Raw genomic sequence first — 24,457 nt, 5'->3', positions numbered from 1 at the left:
ATTATGTATTCCTTATGCATTAAGAGAACAGGTATTCAAGAACCTACATTGTTCGGTGTATGGTGGCGGACATTTTTCTTACACGAAATGTTACAAACGTGCACTAAAGTTAATATATTTTCCGAACATGAAGAAATTCTTCATGGAGAAGATAGGTGAATGCATAAGTTGCCAGATACAGAAAAGAAAGACAGGAAGAGTACCATTTCACGCGCAGACGTACCCCTCTTATGCTCCATTCCAGTCAGTTGTGATGGATGAGGTTGGTCCTTTCAAATTGTCTCGTAACAATAGAAATAAATACATTCTAGTATTTGTAGATAATGCAACTAGATTTGTTATCGCTAGAGCGGTACCCGCAGTAACGGCAGAGATCGTTGCGCAGGTAATATTCGAAGATCTGATTACGAAACATGGGGTTCCATCTCAGATCCATCTGGATAGGCTATCATCTCATCGCAGCAAAATCTTGGAGGAAATGTCAGAGAAATTTGGAATGCAATTGCATTTTGCGAATACAAGCGCCCATTATTCGATAGGAAGTGCAGAGAGGGCCATTGGCTCATTACAGCAAGTAATGAAGCATTACATTGACAAGGATTTTTCAAACTGGGACGAGATCTTGCCAAGTTTGATATTTACTATTAATACGCAAGTGCATGATGGTACTGGTTTTTCGCCATACTATTGCATGGAGTCGAACCAAGAACGTTTCTTGAGCAGGACCTAGACATTCCTTGCGAATACGTCGACAATGAGGTGAGACTTCAGAGCATAAAAGAGGCACGACAGCTAGCGTATAAAAATTTGCAGAGAAGATTTAGATCTCAGAAGAAGCAAATAGAGAAAGTTTGATCAACCGAGTTTTGAAATTGGTCAAAAAGTGTTAATTAGGGAAATGCCAAGAGCAGGTTTGCCCGCATGTTTTGGTAACCGTTACAATACAAAAGGGGTAATTGTGGACAAGATAAACAATAATTCATACAAAGTACAGTATGAAACTAAAAATGGTGAAAAGAAGAGTGACACTATAGACTTAAGACGATTAAAATTATTTGTAGAAAGTAAAAATGGTGAAAAGTTGGGTGACACAGATCAAACCTCAGATGGTGATGAATAAATTTGGATTTGGTGAAAAAAAAATATTTAACATAGGGTCTAATGTAACTATGGTACAAATTGGGTCTACCGATGAAGTGTCAGAAAGGGGGCACTTTCTCAACCAAACCCTAAACCCGAGATTGGAGGAAATGCTAATCTTTATCAGGAAATTTCCCGAATCGATAGACACTTTTTGAATTATAGTTACTAGAGTTGTGAATAAATAATAAATGTATGGAATGTAAAATTAAATTAAATAATTAAAATCAGTTGACACCTAGAAAGTAAAATAAAATATAAAATACATAGGAATAAATAAATTTTTGACAGTAGGCTAAAACACAAATAAATAAATAAATGAATAGTAACAGGATATTAATATTAGGTTTTACTAATTCCAGAATTTTATTCGAGACTGAAAAGGAAACATTAGAATATGGAAACAACAATGTGGGTGATCTATATAAAGTTGATAGTTATGGTTCATTTTGGAAAATCAGACGATCATCATCAAGTAACTATGAAGGACGTAGGGATAGCCCTAACGCAAGATTCGTTGGCAGTTCATGCGTCAAATATGGTTTATACAACTATTCGATTACATGTTAATTTTCACGAAGCTGTGCCGATGCACAAAGTGTGTAGTGAATCATATGATATTTTAGAAGAGTACGCAGAAAGGGAAAGACAATTTAGAATTAATATAATAAATTCAATACCATGTCAATTTGTATTCATAAATGGTAGTTCTAAATGTATGGAGTCAACAAGGACTAAACGTTCAATTTGGTCTATGCTATTAGGATTTGGGTCTATAGGTTTGTCAACCTATAACCTAATACATACACAACAGTTGTCGACCTCGATTCAAAAATTATCTGAACACGAAAATGTATTAGGTTACCAATTAGGCACTGAGTGGCTGGGTTGTCACTATTGAATAAGATTTATAATGTCATTAAAGGGGCAGACTACTAAATATTTTTCAAAAGCTAACAATTTTTCATTTGCCATTTTTTCGTAAGTGAAAAGAGATACTGAAATGTAACTTACCTCAGTAATCCATAATATTATAATGTTATTCTACACGCGAAAACACAAATCGGAAGAATTTTCAGTGTTGCCATCCATAGAAATTACAGTGTGGCTAGAATTTGAATTACCTAAAAATCTAGGTTATGGCAGCGACTAGAAAAATGAACTCAATGACAATTGATGACTCATCACGCTGCCTGTGTTATTTGTTAATTACTTTTTAAATAACATTTGAATTTTAATTCTACTAACAAAAAATTTATTTTGTACTCTTTATTACAAATTAAATACAAGTAGTTCAACACAGACAGTATGATAAGTCATCAATTGCCGTTGAGTTAATTTTTCTAGTCGCTGCCATAACCTAGATTTTTGGGTAATTCAAATTCTGGTCATACAGTAATTTCTATGGATGGTAACACTGGAAATTCGTCCGATTCGTGTTTTCGGGTGTAGAATAACATTATCTACTAATGAGATACGTTAAATTTCATTATCTCTTTTCACTTATGAAAAACTGGCAAAAGATTAAATTGTTAGCTTTTGAAAAATATTTAGTGGTCTGCCCCCTTAAGAACAAAGCTAGTTTTTTTTAAAAAAAAAGTATTAAAAAGTAGTATCGAATTTCTGGTATGCACTTTTCCTGGAAATAAATACGAATTGGTGAAAATTTATTATTATTATATTTGAAAATTCAATCCTGCATCTGAAATCGCAAAAGCGGTCATACCAACGAGCGGCAAGCAGGGATGAGGTGAATTATGCAAGGTTCAGGAAAGAGTACAAATATATGGAGTTCACGGGGTTCACGAAGGGAAGAGGGCCCAAGGTGGTTTGAAATCACTGCTATAGAGAAAGTTGGTTGTGGAACCTTTTCTCTTACATTTAGCATATAATATGAATATGCAGTTTTTGAAAAAGTTTTTATACCCAATTATATTAAAGCAATGTCATTCGAAATACTTATGGGCAGATTTGACTTACATCAACTGCAATAAACAATGTAATCAAGGAATACTAATTTGATTACTGAGTACATTGTTTCCACATTTAACCTTACCGTTGCTTTATTTATTTCTAAGAGCTTTCAAGTGGCTATATCGTTAAGGTACAAGCTTTCGGCATATGAGGACCAGGACCGATTCCCATTGAAGTCTCATGTGGTTCGGATCTCACGGTAAACTATAGACTGAAGTCTCATTTAGGCCTCAGTGCTGGAAGGGACGTTAAAGAACAACTCAATCGCCAATCATATTTCCAAACCTCACATTTATATGTCAAAATTGAGTTTCTATATGCAAATTACATACACACACACACACATATATATATATATATATATATATATATATATATAAACACGTACAGACTAGGGGTGAGCAAAACCGGTTTGTATAAAAAACGGAAAACTGTTTAAGGAAAAAGCAAACTCTGACAAACCGACATTTCGTTTTTCTCCAAAAACAGGTTCGGTTTTCACCGAAACTGGTTTTGGTGAAAACTGCTTTGGAAAACACAAAACTATTTAGGGCATATGTGGAAACGGAATCGGTTTTCAGAGAATAATGAAACACTATTTTGGTCAGAAATAGAACCAGTTTGAGAAAACCGGAACCGGTTTTGAAGGAAACCGAAACCGGATCCGGCGAAAAACCGATAATCTGTTTCGGCGAGAAACCAGTTTCAAAATTTTAAAAACTGTTTTCGGTTTTCCTAGAAACCGGAAACCGAAAAACCGGTTTTTGTACCCACCACTAGTGCAGATCGGAAGTGTCTTGTTCACATATGGTGGTGTCCATTATTTCTGTTTCACTTTCAAATTATGAACTTCGGAAAATTACAAGATAATTCATACGCGAAAGCTGAACATGTGACTACCTTGTGACTACAGAGCTAACAGTGAAAGGAGTCCATGTTCAAACCATTCCAAGCTACATAATTTCACCTGTAAGCCCTTAATGGTTCGGATTCATTTTACTAATGCAGTCTCACCCTTCCTAACATCAGTATCAGTTTTACTAAGAGTAAAAAAACTCAAATCCTAAATCACTTACATGGTAGTCATTAAAGCTGTCTCTCATGCCATCTGACGCCTTCTCTGGGTCCTCACATACTTCGATGATGTTTCTGATTTTCTTTGTTACGTGAGCTTCCAATTCCAATGCATCTCGCAGAGCATGCTCTCCACTGGTCCAACTTGTTGATATTGGTTTCTGAAATGAAGTATGAACACTTATGTAATGGAACCATCTATAATGTGTTACTATTACAAACCATATTAATAGTTACTTCAGAATTTGGCTTTCTGACAGTAAATAAATGGGAGAGACCCTTCCCAACTGCAATTTCAGAAGAAAACTAGAAATTTAATATGGCATGAAACGACAAGCACCTCGTGTTTAGACCCAATTCAAAATGGAAAATTGTAACCCTTAGAAAAGGTCCTTTTCGCAGCTAAAATGACCAATTCCTACTTATGAAAACTTCGAAGTACGAAGACTAAGGATTTCAAATTTAGAAAAAAAAATGTGATATTCGGAAATTTTTAAGTAACCTACATTAACTTTTTATCTGCAATTTACATATACATATTCATGAATATCCGATGTAGGTCTGGCATGGAATATCAGCGAAAGAAAAATGAATTCATTTGTAGTATTCAATTCTGCCTCGGAATGAAAGCATACTGTTTAATAAGAAAGTTAATGGCCTTTTCCTTAACAGTATTCCACACTTACCACGATCTTCTACGAACAATTTCCTCCTAACTTTCTGCATATTTTAATATAAATGTGAAATGTGCTTCAATGTAGCCGAATATTTTTGCATGCTCTTTTCGATCTGCTAGGCCAGGTATTAATATTCAGTGGAGGAAAAAGTATGTCTCAATCTATCAAAAGAAAATTTGAGAGTTTACTTAAGAATTTAAGATTTCAGGTCAAATTTTGAAATCTGGTAGTGAAAGCCCTTTACTACTGACCACTGAGGCTCAGACTTCTATGGTGTATAATTTTTAGCCTGGAGTCTTGTTACATGTCTGAATATAAATATATTTCAGACTCGTGAACATGAAAACACTGTTTTTACTGATCATATAAATGCATATTCCAAGAACATTTTAGCTTTAAGTCTTGACCACGAAATTTAAATTAATTTTGGCCGTATTTTAAGCGAGTTTCACTTACTGCTCAGGAATATATTTGCCAGTATTGGCAATGAGTTTATTTGAAACTTCTCTTCTTAGAAGTATTTGGCCTTGTGTAATGTGATTTGAAGCATTACTGTACAGTGTGAAGGGTAACTTACTCTTGACCTGGTGTAGCATCAACCATTTTGGAAAAGGAAATCCTCACCTTAGTCTCTCAACCGCCCCTTGAATGATACCTGACGTCCAGTTTCTTTGTTGGATACTTGTGGAAAATATTTCTAAAGACAGACGGACTGACTGACTGACTCCCCTCCCCCACCTCTCTCTTTTTTTCTTTTTCTTTCTTAACCTGTCTTCACAGTATAGTCTCAAAATGTCTAAGGAGCTGTAAAGTTGTGTTCTGTAGGTCATGTGAGGTCTGTTGGAAAGCATCCGACCATGGTCCCGGAAAACCAATACATTCACCTGGTGTTCTCTTCATCCTAATACTCTTCAAACTAGTTCCCTCCTACTCCCACCCACCGAATTTGGCAGCCCTTCTACTACTGGAAACATAGCCTGGAAGTGCTACGATAGTAGCCGTTGCGTTGCACTATATCCCCCCCTCTCGGGTGCGAAAGCGAGTTACTTTCTGGTAGGCAAAAGTCTCACGAGGCTATATCCAGAGAGTAGGGAACTTGACAGATGATCGAAATCTAGTGGTGATAAGGACAACCACACAAGCTGTATAGTGAATTGTGGTGCAGTCTTTAGACCCTGCATGCCTGTGGCTTTGAAGTCCCTAGATCTGGTCATTTTGGACAAAGAGCATTACGTGAACAATGGGAAGTATTTAAACAGAAGTCCTTTATATCTTTACGTCCTTCCTGTATGTACTCAAGTTACACATTGCCTCGGCAATCGAAAACACATTGGTTTGATTTTGCTATGCATCTGGTGATCTCTGGGTCTTCGCGAGCTTTGTCAGACTTTGGTGAAGTCGGATGTATCCATGTAGTTTGTGTTCTCGCGTCCTAACCGTACACATGTCTTTACCGTTTTAGTCGCGCCGAGCCCACAGAAGAGTACCCAACATAACCACTCCTGTACAACAGAAGATGCAAATGAAAGTAACGCCATCTGCAGGCTAAAGACATCATGGACCTCTTCTATGACGCAAAATTTAGCCAACCTACTCCATATAGTTTTCCAAAAAATAAATAAGGTCAGATACTTTTTCAACAGACTTCATATTAATCATTTTTAGCGCATAAGTGCATTTATATTTTCAAACCATAAATCCATGCACTGTTTGTCCACCACAAAGTTCACTTGGCGCGAGCTGGAATCGAACCAGGGGCTCCCACGAACCAAAGATGAACGCTCTACCACTGAACCACCGCGGCCTCTTTTTGTGTTTCCTTTCAACCGGCGAAAATACGTGATAAGATCATTGGAATGATTTGAAGTGATCTTTTATCGCTTATTTCCGCTAGCTGAAAAAAAAAAAAAAGTGAACAGTGATCAATGAATGACTTTTAATGTGTTGACCTTTGTGACTTTGACAAGTTGTGTCTTCACATTTTTTATTCCTCTTTAACCATTTTTTACCCATCCAACTGTTCTATACGCTGAAGATACTTTGGTTTACGGCGAGTACTTTTTTTTTACGTGTGTTTCTTCAGTTAATAAATCACGTAGTGTGTGTGTGACTGGACATTTTTTCTTCTCAAGTAAAAGACCAATTTTTTGCTTCTACATCTTTCGTTAACCTAAAACACAACCTTATCCTTTGTAACTTCTGATGTAAAAGCGAGTGAGTCGTTGCAATTATAAACGAACACTTAGGAAAAGAACACTAATATTGAGGAGTTGTTAATACACTGGTATTTACGATTCTGTTTTCTTCACGCTACATCATACTAGATTTAAATTTGCTCCGACTCTGGAGTTTAAGAAAAATAATTATGCGGGTGGATACCAGGATCTCTTCTAGGTTTGAAAAAGGGACTCTGATTTTGACTTTGGTATGATTTTAAATGTATGGTCATATAAAAATCTTCAATAACAAAACTGATGCGTTCAGTTTCAACACTATGGCTAAAACAGGGATACAACACTTACCGGGTCGTTAATGAGGTCCGTTAGATCTGCAATAAGCCTTCCTCTCATCAGCAGGTACTTTATCAACTTAATTGCATGCTCCCTTTCCTCACTTGCACTCTCCAAGAAAAACTTGGAAAACCCAGGACGGTTTACAACATCTCTTGCGAAGTGCGAACCCTATAGAGAGAAAATGTAACAATGTATCCTTTTATTAAAACTATGTAAGAGTTAAATTATTCTTGTAACAGATCACGCTGTAATTCTTACGATTAAGATTTTGATAATTTGAAAATTTTGTGAAAATCTAATTGACTGGCTGCTTCTATAAATATAAATGGATTTCACAAAAAAGGTTCTTTCTCTGAACATTGTTACGGTCGCATCTTTTCAGTACTAATTTTACATAAGAAATAAATGTGAATGTTAAAAATCCGTTTTCATTAACGTAATGATTAAAGAAAATCTGTAGCGGTTTCTTCCAGTAACTTTTTTTTTCTAGTTCCTCCCCTTTCGCACTTGTTCCAAGAGTAAAATACATTAGAATTAAATTGTAGAAATCACTCTTCTAGAAATTAATTACAAATTTTAATTTCTTACTTACCAAACCTAAAATTACGTTACAGCCTCTTGCCAAATGAATCATTTACAACAAATTAACATATATCATTTAGTTTATTTCCTTGCAGTCTATGTTTAACTTATTGCTCCAGTATAATCCCCACTTATTTTGAAGATTTCTTACGTATTACATACTGAAATTTACATAAGAGGAAACAAACTACATACACTCAGGGGTAAAAGTGAGGGGGGAACGCGGCCGGACGGTATCCCCCACTTCCAGAAAATATCTGTGGCGTCCCCACACTTTCTAAAAAAAAATTACAATGGGCAAAGATAAGTACGGGGAACGGCATGACATCATGCGTCTCTCTACCTTTTCAGATCCACTTTTACCCCTGCATATACTTATGAAAAGACCAGTTTATTCATAACGTCATTACCCATATAGTAACTGCAATAAACCGGTAAATAGCAATAAATAATTCAGCATACTTCAAAATTCATAAACAAGGAGAGATTTTACTGCGGTAATTAAATACATATCTAATTTTACATACTTTCTAATTATGCATCACCAGAGGTTATATATTTCAATTTACCTGTAATTAAATTCATCTCAAATCTATAAACACAAAAAAAGCACGAACATTTCATATGTTTACACTATGAAATAATTACACTTGATTGAACATAAATGTTTATATTGCAAATCCTTGCAATCAGTTAAGCTGTTCAAATGTTCTTAATGCATATTAAAAATGCAAATGATTTTGGGGGGAAACATGGCTTAACGTTATCACGATTCCTTGGCTTTTTGTGATTTACTCAAAAACAAAGCTAGTCCGAGGTTCGATCCTTCTTTGATTTTCCTATTCCTTTAGTTAGTTGCTTGCACGGTTAAATTACGTAATCCAATTTATGGATATTGTCTGGAGTGCCTAACCATTTTACCAGTACTTCAAAATTATAAACCTTTTTCTTTAGAATTTTGCGGTGCTTAAATTCAAACTTACAAGCAACAAGACAACACTTCCTTAAGAAACATTCATAAAGCACTGAAATCACTTCTGTTTTGGAACTAAAAGGTATGCTAATATGAAGTTTTAAATTCGAGAAACTATGAGCTTCGAATATCTTGTTTGAAAAAAATTAACGTAAGTTCTCTTAGCAAAATTAAAGAACTTAACTGCAATATTGGGTATGTTTTAAAACCTCTGCACCATAGTGACAGCATTTTTATTGAAAGAACTTTTCTCCACAGCTGTGTCGTGCAAAAATAAAATTACGACACTGTTGGACGTGTAGGAGCAGCAAGCACTACGACATTCGTCCGCAGTATCAACTACGCTGGCGGAACAGTCCAGCAAGGCTGTTTCAATATGCCCAATCACTACGACATTCGTCCGCAGTATCAACTACGCTGGCGGAACAGTCCAGCAAGGCTGTTTCAATATGCCCAATCACTAAAGAGTGGGATATACAGTGCTGCCAGTGAGCCAAATTAAGTACACATTTCGTGTTTCAGAGTTTAAGAGAGTTAAATTATTCATGCAAAATTGTTTTAGCTGTTACATCTAACACAAAGCCGATTCTCACCTTAGTAGATAATACATTACCACATTTGTGGAATACTTTTACATTATGGTAATTACCAACATATCCAAGTATGCCACGACCTTTTGTGGGCATCAACGCGTGGAAATTTAATTATACATATAAGATCTAACACTTGTTTATTAGTAATTAATAACTGAATGATGAACTATCGATATCTTACCATAGCAAGGTAAGTCATAGCAGCAGTGAGTTCTTCTTGTATTTGGTCCTTCATTGCAGTAACACAAGGTTCAGCCATGGTCACCCAGTCTTTAGGAACTCTTCCTGGTGGCAGGCTACCTGAAAAGCACAATGAAATAACGATAAAATTCAGGCATACATACCCATACAAAATATCATTTCATGAATTTCTTTGATACGAAATTTAAAGCCTGAAGATATTCTGACATTATTCATGATCAGGTTCACATTAATAGAGTAAAATCCATATAAAGTGGACATTTACAGTTTTTTCAAATGATTCATTTTTTACAAGACTCAAAATAAGAGGACTGGATTGGACATTCACCTTATATAAAAGTCCATTTTGAGCACGAGGCTATGTGATGAAATAGAGGATCGGACTTTCACATAGCCTATTAAGTTTCCTTGATTTTGTAAACAGGGTTACATAGATGGTAGTTATTTTGAACGTTCAGAATAATTATGGTATGCAACACTGTATTAACTGTCCAAAAACTTGAGATATTAGTTTAAACAAGTGTAATCAAATATCCTTCCTCCCCCTTATCAGTATTTCCCACCTACATTGTTACTTTGGTTATATTTTGGAGAGTTTATTGAGATGTTTTCACATTTTGGGCCACCCTGTATTGTAAGTACACATATTTATTAAACATTTAACAGGTTTGTTACTTCCCAACCCAAATTTTGAGGTCCAATAACTCGGGAACCAAAGATATTCACATTAGAAACTGATCAACTGAAACTCCGTAGACACATGAAATATTGTGATATTCCGAGTATTGATTCTCGTGTTATTGACCATTAAAATTAGGATTTGGACAGTCAAAAATTAAAGTACAAACCCCAAATTTGATACCCATGATTTGGAAATGAAAGATCTACACCTCATAGTATTTCATGTCTACTATGCTCGTGTAAATCTAATGCCACTCTCAGTCTAGTCAAATTCGAATGAGTTCCATCGATCCATGATGCCTATGCTATCCTTGTGATTTAAAAAAAAAAAAAATCAAATGGAGAGAAAGAATGATTGCAGTAAACGTTTAACACACTGAAAAACTTAATTGCGGGATTTGAGACCACATTTCATTACACTATTAGATTATCCTTACTACTAAGTAAATACTTGAACATCAGCATTTGTTGAGCACTAAAAATTATGCAGAGTAACTGAAACGACACTCAGTAGCACAGACGGGAAATGCGAGTAAATTAACTACAATTAAAAGTAACAAGTAAAATCAGAAACAAGTCTTCATGGGTGCACTGAGGGAAGAGTAAATTCATTATCCTATTCTAAACTTAAATTTTGTCACCACAAAAATCAAAGATTATAACACGCAATGTTTAAAAGAAATCAAACAGCTAAGTTTTATCAGATATTAAATAAATATCTAACTTTCTCATACCTACTCTTCAGATGCTATCCAACTACCATCACAGCTTGACTTGGCCTCTGAAACCATAGCTGCCAAGCGAGCTTTATTATTAGACTTCTAAACTATACTATGTGTAAGTGTTGAAGGTCTTATAGACCGGTCAGTCTGTCTGTCGACAGATATCAAACACTGTAAGAGATATCGAGATGCAGTTTCCTTGCAATCGATTCCGCGTCCTACGGGTAGGTTTAATCTTCTCCGTTAATCCTCTATTCAAACCGGAAGTGGTTCAAATTACTTATTTCCCGTTTCAGTGTTTCTCCATAGTGCGAAAACTAACAGCAAAGCAGCGATTTTGTGCAAACGCTTTAGTATCTCAAGACAACATACCTATCCTCAACACTCAAAACCGAAGTGGTTACAATTTACTATTGCTTCCAGTTTCAATACAGTGGAGCAAAAACGATAGTATGATGATGCGGTTTATTGCAATCGAGTCAGCGTCCCAAAATTAAGTTCCGTCCACTTCATTAACCATCTATTCAAAACGGAAGTGGTTAAAATTAGCAATTTCCAGTTTTAACATTTATCGCCACACAACGAAACTAACAGATAGCAAGCATCAGTTTCTTTGCAAACTATTTAATGTATCAAGACAACATAACTATTCACAACACTACCAAACTAGAAATTGTTCAAATTTATTACTACTTCGGTTTCAATACTGATTTGTATCAGTGGCATAGCCAAGGGGGCCTCACCCGGCTTAAGCCCTTCCCCCCCCCCCATTAGTGTTCTGATTTTGAAAGTGGATTCCGCTTACATGCATATATTTGTGATCCTGATGTTAGGATTTTTCTTTTCAGCTCCCGGCGTAAGCATACGGAAACTTGTAGTTTTACTCCAATGTACTGTGTGTGTGTCTATGTATGTGTGTGTAGTACCCCTCTTTAAATTTAGCTGATAGTTACTGGGGAATAAACTAAATTTGATGCGCAAGTACCCAATCATCTAAGGAATAAAGATCACTACATGTTATGGCCGAGTTCGGCCGGCGACAGGCTTGTATTTTATTTCTCGGTAACTACTGGCCGAATATCACTGAAATTTGGTGCGCAAATAGCCCATTGTCTAAAGATCGCTATATCTGGTGGCCGACTGGGCCAAGGATAGGCTCGGCTCGGCTCTGATTGTGTATGGTACTCTATTTCTTAGTAACTACTGGCCGGATCTGACGGAAATTTGCTGGACAAGTAGCCCATCGTCTAAGAATAAATATCACTTTATTTGGTGGCGAAGACTGGTCATATACAGGCTCAGCTCGGCAACAGAGGCTGTGTTCTACAGCTATGCACGCCGGGAGCTTCCGAGTTCGGTTCTCGGGCTGTGTTCCCTTGTTATAATTTATTACAAAGAAAAACAAGGATTAGTCATGTTTTAAAATATCCTAGAAGCTCTACATTTAACTCTTCATAAGATTTCAACAAATTATTATAGCTATACAGTATCCTTCATTCTTTTCGATCCCTTTTTCTGTGCCACATGTATCAAAATTTAACTTCGATTGCAAATAAGAGCATTAAACAAAAATATGTATGTTAAAATTAAATGTATACTGTTTTTACATTGCTGAGCTCCAGCTTAGCCGAATTGTTTGGTATGCTACTTTGATGTGAAGGGTCCATTACTCCTTGTGGGAGCACTAAAATTATCCAGTGTTAATTCAGTATCATGAGGCAACTGGGATGCTATCTGAATCAAGAACTATCAAACTCCAGTTCAGGAAGTCAAACAATGGCGTCTAGGCGATGATTGGCTAACTACGCATCACCGAGTAGATAGAGCGCCATCTGGCCAGCCAGAGATTTTTACGGGCTGTAGCGAAAGGAAGTCTACAAATTCCCTCTACCTGTAAGCAAATTTCAGCAGTTTCACAATACTAAAGAAAACTGAAAATATTTATCTAGCCAGCCATATGGTGCACATAAGTACCGGTGATAGCTGTTAGGCTTAATTTAGCACCTAGGCTCCAACCTAGGGCCACATATTTGACTCCCTCTCCCCCGACTTTTATATTACAAAATAAATTGAACCATTTTACTAGAAATTTCCTGTGTGGGCGTTTCTGTATTACATGTTATAATACACTGTTATCTTAGTGTAATCCGGCCTATAAACGTGCATTCAAGGTGAAATTTTCCGTAGTCGCGACTAAATGCAGAACTCACTGTGCCGACAATTTGAAGATTGTCGTTTACAGCACAAGAACTACGAATACATTTTCTTTGACGGAAGGGGGAGGGGCTGAAGTGTAGTCTTGGGTGTGAGAATGTTCATTTGGCCCTGTACTTGGTCACTTATTCGCTTCAAACGCCATATTTCAGACCTTTTCAGGCCGAATATGTAATGACTTCTATATATTGCTTCGCTATATATTATAGGCACGCCACCAACCCTGAAGTCTGAATCCAATAACAGGACCATAAAAGTTTTGTTGCAAGACAATTTATGGATATGTCTATCGCCAAACTGAAATATTCAGTCACCAATGGCGACCTGGCGATCGAAAATTCCAACCTGGCGACCAATTTGGTACATAGGCGCAGGCCCGAAACCAGCCACAGAGGTTTAGGAGGGCAATGAATATGTTAGAGGGGACAAGTCATTAAAAATTCTCTTACAAATATCTAAATTGTGCATTTTGTATTGAGGTCTGGAGAGGCCACGAAAAGTTAAGGGGGTCAGGCCTCCCCTAGCCCCCCGTTTGGTTGCGGACCTGCATAGGCGTACATGGTTTGGTCAAATTAGTTAGGCATGGTGACCTGGCCCTCCGGATTTTTCAGCCCATACACACACACACACACACACACACACACACACAATATTATACAGTATAACCTCGTTAACACGAACTCGCTTAAGCCGAACACTCGGTTAGGACGAACAAAATTTCGGTCCCGGCATCGCTGTACGTTATCTTATAGGAAGTTTTATCGGTTAACACGAATTTCGGTTAGCACGAATTACGAACTAATTTTTAGTCCCTTGAGTCAGTAAATGTTTTCATTTAACACGAACTTTCAATCCTTAGTTTTTTTTTTTTTTCAGATCATTATTCCTATTTTAAATTTCACTCCAGATCAGTTTTTGTCATACAGTATTTATACAGACGAAAATTGCCTTGTAAATAAGAGAAAAACCAGAAACGGGTATCCTTCCTCTCTTATGAGGTGTTGATTCTGTCCTCCGTCAAGCGCTGAACATGCAGGTGCTTGGCAGACGAGTTGGTGACAGCTCGAGACAAAACGTCTTCTCTCCCCTGTAACTCCAAGCTGGTGACAGCAGTCAAATACCTTTCCGTTGCTAGTGGTACCCAACCTGCTAGCGGAGTTGTCAATTTTATAACTTGACCTTGGTTTTCTGCGTGGAAGCTATTTTTTTTTTTTTTTTTATCTTCGAAGATAGGATAATAAGCTTACTGTAGTGTTTTCACTTTTCAGAGGATGATACCGAGACCGAAACTAGTCTCGATCTCGATCTTAACTCGAATTTGAGACCGAGAATAATCTTGGTATCAAGACGGAGAATAATCTTGGTCTCGTCTCGAATTTGGAACCGAGACGAGACCGAGACTACTCAGTCTCATCTCGATACCATCTGTAGTGTTTTCTATGACACACATAATATACTGTAGTGGTATGTATAGTCTGTATACTGTAGTGCGTATGTATGGAGAAAATGTATTCGAATAATAAAATTTGGGTCCCCGGTTAACACGATTTTTTTTAACACGAACTCCTGATTTTTCAGTCCCTTGGAATTCGTGTTAACGGGGGTCTACTGTATATATATATATATATATATATATATATATATATATATATATATATATATATATATATATATATATAATGCTTGTACGTGAGCACCCTTGAGTTTCTCGCTACACCACTGATTTGTATGGTGCAAAACCAGTAAGACACATGAAAAATAAATATGGTAGAATATAAAAATAGAAAATAGAGATGCAGTTTTTTACAATTTATTTAGCTTGCCAAAAATAGGCTCCATAATTTCCGATAAACCTTTGCTCAAACCGAAAGTGATTTAAGTAAACGATTTTTAGTTTCGACCTTTATCTCCACAGAACAGTAAGGGATAGCGAGAATAACTTTTTGATGTGAATTCAGCGTCCGAAACTAAAGAGAGGGGAAAAAAGGAGTACAAATTCAAATGTTGCATGTGGATAATTGAAAGTATTCACGTAGTATCACTGCCATAGTTAGGGATGGTACCGAGACCGAGACTAGTCTCGGTCTCGTCTCGAATTATCGAGACGAGACCGAGACGGACTTTTATATATCGAGACGAGACCGAGACCGAGACGGACTTTTAAATACCGAGACGAGACCGAGACAGACCTCTATAAATCGAGACGAGACCGAGACGAGACTTAGGTCAGTCTCGAAAGTCTCGGTCTCGTCTCGAATATTGATATTGATAGATACTAAAATTGCCTTCACTCAAAATTTGTTTCGTTAATGTGTTAGAAAATATGAGATCGGTTCACTGATGTACAGTGGCGTATTTAGGGGGTTGTTATCGGGCTCAAACCCCTCCCGAAATAAATTTCTGATAATTTTTTGCATTGCACGTACAACGCAAATGTTTCTTACTCGTTCCTCAAGCCTGTCCTGAAACAAAATCCACTGCTGATGCAAATAGAATTCTCTCTCTCTCTCTCTCTATCTATCTATCTATATATATATATATATATATATATATATATATATATATATATATATATATATATATATATATATATATATATATATATATATATATATATATATATATATATATATATATGGTCGCCCACCCAGGTCCGCCTTGTATGGGTTCTCGGAGCCCAACTTTAATTTTAAATGGAAGCAAGGGGTGAGTGGTGCCTCCTTCGATAGAACTTGAAAAACTAAAAAGCGTTGTTGCAAACGGTCTTTCATATCGGGCACTGTATTCAAAATGGTCGCTTCTATCAGATACCGTAAAACGTGCAGTATCACTAATATGAAATCGGTTGAATATAAATGAACCGAACAAAAACTCAGATAGAAAATGGCATGTGGCACAACTATTGATATTGTCTCGGAGACTCCCAGGGCCACCCTTCATGGAGCCCCAGGGCGCAACTTCAAAATTGTAAATGGAAACATGGGGTGAGTGATACCCAGTCTTGGGAAGTAACGTAATGCAAGTAACGCGTTACTTTTAAGTAACGTTTTCTAGTAACGAGTTACATTTTTTGCAAAGTAACTGTAACGGTAACGCGTTAGAAATTTTTAAGTAACGTACCTAGTTTGCGTTACTTTTTTTGCGTTACATTTTGGATGAGTAACTACGATATATGTATATTTTTTCGGAAACAAATGTTTCTTTCCTGTAAGTGAATTTCTCAAACTGGAACAATGGAGCATGAACGATGTCAGTGACCGTCGATTCCTGCACTGTTCGCCTTTTCCCGTTTCGACTTATGATCTCTAGCAATGAAATTTGCATGTAAAACCTGTTATCACTTTTCATCTTAATGTAAGGCGGAACTGGAAATCTCGATGTGCATTTTCCCATTTCGCCTTACGAACTTTATGTTGGTAGGCTTGCAAATATATTCATAGGTACAAGTTGATTTGTTTATTTATATAACAAAATATAGTTGCACTTGCTGTTTTTTGGAAGATGAAGACAGCCTCAGGGAAATAACGTGTACTGATTGCAAGCACCTGGAAGATTATGTCTTAGATTTTGACAGCTCCAAATTAATACATTCAGTGAGTGAACTACGAGCGCAATGGTACTAGTAATCTATTTTACTTTGATTGGTGTTGTCTTTATAAAGATGGAGAACGAAAATATTTTATCGTTCGAACATTTGAAAGAATACTTTTAAAAGTAAAGTGGTGCCCTGGCGGGAAATATTTATCAACAACTAGGGTGACATAATTAACACCATACAGTAAGGGGTTAATATGAATAAACTGTTCTGATGAGCAGGCCTACTTTATTGATGTAATGTTGATGGTATGTAATATTCAAGAATGTTATAAAATATTAGAGTTCCTTTAGATCAGTTTGCGTATCCTAAAGTCTCGTTGATTATAGAGTTTGGAACAACTAGCTTTAAAAAGCTTGTATCGATTTTAGAGTTGTTGGCAAGTTTTGATTCACCCCCAGCTCATGTGTTCTCATTTTGTCAGTTGTAGTGCAATGCTTCTCTTTATTCTGTATTTTTAATTTTACATAGCAACATTGTTATTATTATATAATTAGTTTAGCAGAATAATAATAAGCAATCATTTTCTTCTAACGCATAGGGATGGGCACGAGCCAAACTAAAACTCGATTCGAATCCAAGTCGAGTTTCGAGTCGAGTCAAAAGTAATATTCTCGAGTCGAGTTCCGAGCCGATTCACTGTTTTTGGCGTCGAATTTCGAGTCGAGTCGAGTTTGATAAATGGCTCGCTCGTTTTAACTCGTTTTGAAATCATGGCCTGATTACACTGGAAAGCGAAAGCCATGAGAAATGTATGGAATACTTTTAGTGTTGCTCACGAGAGGGGACACTGCTCACATCTCGTCTCGTCTCGATAGCGAGACTACAAGAGATTTTTTATAACAAGCTTAGCTCGACTCGGCTTAACTGAGCCGATAGCACGAGCCGGCTCGCTTGGTGTGAACCATCGGCTCGAGCTGCTTGGTTGGGATGAGCCATCTGCTCGGTTCGACTCAACTGAGCAAAAGGCTCTAGCCGACTCTGTTGGATGAGCTGTTGGCTCGGCTCACTTCTCGGTTTGGGTCGATAGTGAATGAGCTCTGAGCCGATCTGCTCGAGTCGTTGACAATTCTAAACCCGGGCCGAGCAGTTTTGAAGATATTTGGCCAGTGCCTTATAACTTTTAATAATGTTTGGCTCGACCCCGAATACTCAACCTAGACGCTCAACCCAAATTCAGAAGCTCGTGAACAATGTCTTTGACTCCTAGACTTCACGACTCCGAGGTTGGCAATCAACTACTTTTTTTAGTATTCAGATATAAACTGCCTATCTTTCATGTTTATACGCAGTGTTGTTATAATAATAATAATAATAATAATAATAATAATAATAATAATAATAATAATAATAATAATAATAATAATAATAATAATAATAGCGGTAGTAATATTAGTACGGAAAACTGAAGTTATAAGATTTTTTCACATATTCAAAGTTTCGGACCTAAAAGTAACGCGTTACTTTCGAAGTAAAGTAACAGTTACATTTTAAGGCAAGTAACGCGTTACATTTTAAGAGAAAGTAAAGTAACTTGTAACGCGTTACATTTTCACAAGTAACTTACCCAACACTGGTGATACCTCGTTCGACATATCTTTAAAAACTAAAGAGTGCTGTTGCAAAAGATTGTTCATATGGGTCACCGTTTTCAAAATGACCACCAAGACATGGAACCTTATCTGGTAAAACGTCCAGTATCACTAATATGAAAACACCAGACCAAATATTCGAATAGGAAATCACAGAGGGTATTTATCATTCTATAGCTCTGGAATGTTGCGACAGTCGAAAAGATGATTAGAGTGAAAGTGCCATAATGGAGAGGAAGAAATCTAACTCCTAGAAAATTATTGCTCCAACCTCACTCTGTAAGTGAGTGAAGCGGGAAGGATCGGTGAAATTGCAAATGAAAGCCTTAGTTTTTGCAAATTGTATGTACGAAACAAAGTTATTTGAAATGTGTTTTCATAAGAGATAACTGTCTCTGTAATGGGATAAAGTATGTAAAATTCTTGTTAAATGGTACCTTCCATTTTGATTGCAGGCAATGCTTTGATGCAGAAATGAATCAGCTGAAATGCGAAACCAATTTGTCGAACAATGCAATTTTAGAACAATGTTTACAAACGTTGGTTTTGTTCAACAGTCGTCTGCATGATATTGGTTCGCCTCTTTTCCTTCTATGTCTTCTTGCATGTGATAGAATATAAGTTTCACTGAGATGTCCACAGTTACATTCCGAATAACTTTCAATGGTAATTTCAGTTGTGATCCTTAGTAACGAAACGGTACATACTGATGCAGATATGTCCCAAAAATTTTGCACGCAATGCGTTAAATTATCAGGGGCGAAGAGTCGGGTAAAATGTTGTTAAACTTGAGTTTCACCTTATTTTTATTCACCTTATTTCACTTTATTTTTATTCATTATAGTACCAGTCATTTGTACACACAAGTGTTTCAGACAAACGATATCTATTGCAGATAAAAGTGAGGTTCTCATTTGAGATTTTACCATTCATTCCCGCTTCACCTACTTACGGACAGAGATCGGAAAGATAATTTTCTATCATTTCCTCTTTTGCATCATGCCAATTATACTTTAATAATCTTTTTCTCCGTTGCATTATACTCGAGCCGTGGAATGATAAATACCCTCTGTGCTTTCCTATACGAGTTTTATTCTGTTCATTTATCTCCAACTATTTTCATAGTAGGGGTCTAGTTGTACTGGACGTTTTATCTGATATAGGCACCATGTCTTGGCGGCCATTTTGAAAACGGTGACCCACATGAAAAATCTTTTGCTACAACACTGTTTACTGTTTCAAGATTTATCCAACGACGTATCACTTGACCCATATTTCTGTTTAAAATTTCTAAGTTTAGCCCCCTTAAAAGGCATCACTGGGAGCACTGCGAGAACATTATTCGACGCGCCCCATGCCTTTCCTGTTTCACTTTCTGACTGTTTGTTTATCTCCAACTGTTTTCATATTAGTGGTACTGGACGTTTTATCAGATACATGCACCATGTCTTGGCGGGCATCTTGAATATGGTGACCAATATGAAAAATATTTTGCCACAACGCTTTTTACTTTTTAAAGATCTATGGAACGAAGTATTACTCGCCCCATGTTTCCATTTAAAATTTTAACGTTTGGCTTGGTACACCATGAAAGGCGGCCTCGGGAGGCGCCGCGACAACACCATTCAGTGTGCCCCATGGCATTTCCTATTTGAGTTTTTGTTCGGTTCATTTATGTTCAACCGTTTTCGAGATATCTCCGTGGAAAGATTAAAATGGGACATCCTGGAGATATATATATATATATATATATATATATATATATATATATATATATATATATATATATATATATATATATATATATATATATATATATATATATATATATATATAATGTGTGTGTGTGTGTAGCCACGGACCAGTATATGATCAAGGGAGGGGCTAAACCATGGTTTGCCGCATTGTCCAGTGTAAAGAAAGTAGGATTGAAGCCCATTTTATCCAGTGCATACCTGAGCGTTAAGGGGGGTTATAGTCCCTATAGCCCTCCCCTAGGATCTGCGATATATTAAAAATGCTGAAATTTTGTATCAAGTTGGGAAATTCTTCTAGATACTCTGCAATATCACTAGATAAACAAGCAATGTTGCTAAAACAAAATAAAGTTGTATTTTCTCAAATTGCGCTATGTAAAGTATTACATATTTCTAATTTAGTTATTTAACAAAACCACAATAGCCCATACATTATTTAATGTAGTTTGGAAATCTCTAATAACGCAAATGGCATGGACGGTGCAATGCGCATCAACTGTACCTTAGCGTCAAATACTGTGATCATGGTATAATATATTTCGAATGAATGAAGGAACAAAGTTACAAGAAACGGAAAATTTAAATGTTTCTAAAGACTTTAGCCTACTTTGAAAACGCGCTGACATATCACGTCTCATCATGCAGATGCTTCCAAAAGACTTAATAAATGCTTATAACGCCATTTACAACAATTGTTATTTCAAATCGTTTCAGAGATAACAAATACAATGGTAGTGATTGTTATACTGCTTAAAATGATGTATTTGTATTAAATTTTTATAATGATTATTGATTTTCTTTGCTTCTATAACATTACAACAATAGTTTTTGGTGGTTTTAATTACAACAAGTCGCAGTTACATTATTTTAAGCAGTATTGCCCACTTAAATAAATTGCTAAATATTATTCTAAATATGTGCAAATAACGTAGATAAATTGCAAAATACTTTAAAATTACTGGTAATTTGTTTCATGGTGCAAGAATGCTTTCCAGAGACGACGTTTTTCATAGTCTTTGGGCTACTTATGATGTTAATGTTTAAGTCTTCGTTCCAGCAATACATGTAAATGCATATTGTAACTGAAATTAAATGTAACATACATTTTCAGTAACAGTAGTTGTTCCCCCTGAGCCTTAGGCCTGGTGTACCGTGCTTAGATATAGACCGTGCTTAATTAAAAGTTCTAATTACACTCTAATTACATTTCACTTGTTTTAGTTTGACCACCGAAGGACTTACAGTTAGTAATACACAGTGTTCACTTTTGTTTTGTTTTGTTTTAGTTTAACGTCCCACAGTTATGCTAGGGCGGCTAAAGGAGATGTGGAGCTAATGATTATAGTGGAATCCGAACCACTTCGGTCGTTCAACTTTACCCCTACCGGAAATTGAACTCGGGACCACGCGAACCGAAATCAAGAGTGCTAGCCGCTAGACCAAATGGGTGTTCTCACATTGTGTTGATTTAAATCATGCAGTCAGTGTTGCCAGATCTGAAGATTAAAAAGTAGCGTGTCTGTACTCCGAAAGTAGCGAATTCGAACTATTTGTAGCCCAAATATATAGAAATGAATACTGATGGTGCTAATGAAATAATTTAATATGAGCTGGAAAGTGTGCTGGACGTATTGCAAGAAGAAATTAAGATCGACGGACGAAAACAATTCTAGACTGGATACCACGAGACAAAAACAGCCTAGGAAACCTCCGCATACAACAAGATGTGACGAAATCAAGAACCACTGAGGAGTAACCCGGGAAAGAATTGCCCAAGTTAGATAGTTGTGGAGAAGACTTGGAAAGACTTTCATCTAGCAATGGATTGATAATGGTTGATTATGATGATGGTGATGATTTTATTATATCTGGACCTCGGAGGTAAACTAAACCAAGTCATTATTTCGTAATTTTACAGAAGCGAAAAACCAGTTCCTCAACTAAGACTAAATATATAACTTTTACTAGGTAAGGTAGGGTAAAAATGGATCCAAAATTTAATGAAAAGCATAGAGCGAAAAAATATTTTTGACTATACAATCCATCATGTTGCAGCAAAACTACAAAAAATAATACAAAAGAAAACTAGAAAGTTAAGAATCACTTGTTTTGGCGAGTGAGAAAAAAAATAGATACAGATAACTCGAATTACCTATATACTTATATAATATGTATGTTGACGTTTCGCAAGTAATTTTTAATCAATATAAAATTTCAACGTAATGAACGCAAGATTAGTTTTCTCGAATAAAGATTGCCTGCACCGTTGAGAGCTCAGGAATAAGATTAATCTATGTTACGGCATTGGATATGTGCTTACGTAATGCATTACGACCTTATGAACTTGTATAAGAAACAGAATGCACTTAAAATGAGACCCGAATTATGCGAAACATCGGACTTTGAATCTAACTTGTTTTGTGATCCAACTCTAGACCTCACATAGCAAAGATGAGTGTGGTAGCTCCAACCACAAGATTCAGGACGTTTGTGTTATAAAGTGTCAATTAAACACGGATATGTGAAACGGTAATGTAGCATTTCATCAATTTCAAACAAAATACGTATATTGTAGTAATAATTTACCCTATTTGTTAAGATAATGAGCGTTATATTTTGTTTTTAAAATGACAGTCAAAGCAGAATGTATTGAATAATAAATGAGAAATTGTAAGTAAAGTTTCAATTTCGGTACCATTAAATACATTCGTGCTGCTACGTGTTGCGTTATCCGTTAGGAGGTATTGAACAATTCTTATTCAAAGGAAGGAAATAAACTACTGTATAGCACTGGAGTTAATTTAATAGAGTTTAATTGTATATGCAGTTTTGAGGCTATGAGACAAAGTCTATTGCTGAAAGTGAAATATGGGTTCTATTAGGGTTTTAGCGTGATATATCCACTGATCATTGAACCTGGAATACGCGCATGGAAAGCATTAGCACTAGCAAATTAGCTATGAAGAGGTATCGTACACCATACCATAATTCTAAGTCAAAATGAAAGGAAAAAATAAGCGGAAACGACAGACTGTACGAGAATAATACTTTCACAGTATTTATTTCGAGACTTTCGAGACGAGACCGAGATTTGGTACTCGAGACCGAGACCGAGATCGAGACAAGCATCTGTTCACCGAGACGAGACCGAGACGGTGATTTTTTACTAGAGACGAGACCGAGACCGAAACCGGTATTTATCAACCGATACGAGACCGAGACTGTACAAAGTATCGTCTCGTCTCGTCTCGATACCATCCCTAGCCATAGTAAAGATTGCTTTTAAAAAAAAAGTGTTGATGCCGGAAAATAAATCTTTAGTAAACAAAATAAGCTAAACAATAATAAAAATAAACTAGTACTTAAAAATGTTCTAGAATATACAGTTATCACGAAAGAAAACATGTGATTTGTATCTATGACGCAAGTGCACTGAAGTGTATGTTTCATGTATATCTGTAACGAAGAACTTATAGCTACGCCTCCAAGTTACAACACGTTGTAACTTAAGAACTGCAGATCTACAGTTTCTGCAGTATATCATGTCTATTTCGTATCATCATTCTATCCTTCAATAATATGAAGTGGGATCAGGGGCGGACTGGCAACCATGGGGCCCACCCTGCTAAACTGAAATCAGGGCCCACTGTATAAAAATGTAAAAAGAAATTACTTCGCATTCTTCATATGTATTACATATAAATGTCCATCTTCGAACCCATAAATAGTATCCCATATATTCATACAAAAGCAAAACATTAATTACAAAAAATCTGAAGTAGGAACATTTTAAAAGTAACTCATACAGTGTGTAATTGCCATTATCATTTTTTATTGTAAACACACACAATACCGGAATTGGTGCTTTCAGTTATTTATATAGTGCTATTGTTTTTTTATGTAATGAATTTAAACCATTTATTTAAACAAATGAATGTCATGTTTCAGAAAACCCAAAATATATACATGTGCAATAAGTAAAAACTAATCTCAAGTCAACTTTGAAACACTAAATAATTAAAGCACTGACAGAAATAATGTAAGTTTCTTTCGTCATAAATCAGTTCTAATATCAAATTGGTTGAAATTTTCTACTAAATTGCATACTGTAACCTAATATAATATAATATTAATATTAATGCCAGAAATGTATCCTAATATTAATATCT

At 36.2% G+C, this 24,457-nt stretch overlaps 1 protein-coding gene across 1 annotated transcript in view; it reads right to left on the bottom strand.

The window, feature by feature from the left end:
• Fer1HCH (ferritin 1 heavy chain) overlaps positions 1–24,457 on the bottom strand; it is a 47,183-nt gene that overhangs the window by 7,551 nt on the left and 15,175 nt on the right. Inside the window, exons 2-4 of the mRNA XM_081763430.1 lie at positions 9,708–9,826; positions 7,388–7,546; positions 4,191–4,349 (exon numbers count right to left, since the gene is read on the bottom strand). Coding sequence (XP_081619556.1) covers positions 4,191–4,349; positions 7,388–7,546; positions 9,708–9,826 — 437 coding nt within the window. The remainder of the gene's footprint in view (positions 1–4,190; positions 4,350–7,387; positions 7,547–9,707; positions 9,827–24,457) is intronic.

This window comes from Thermobia domestica, chromosome 1 (assembly GCF_964235325.1).
Source record: "Thermobia domestica chromosome 1, izTheDome1.hap1.1, whole genome shotgun sequence".
NCBI classification, from domain to species: domain Eukaryota; kingdom Metazoa; phylum Arthropoda; class Insecta; order Zygentoma; family Lepismatidae; genus Thermobia; species Thermobia domestica.
Note: the sequence above shows the minus strand (reverse complement) of the source record. Positions and strands in the feature narration are given on the sequence as shown.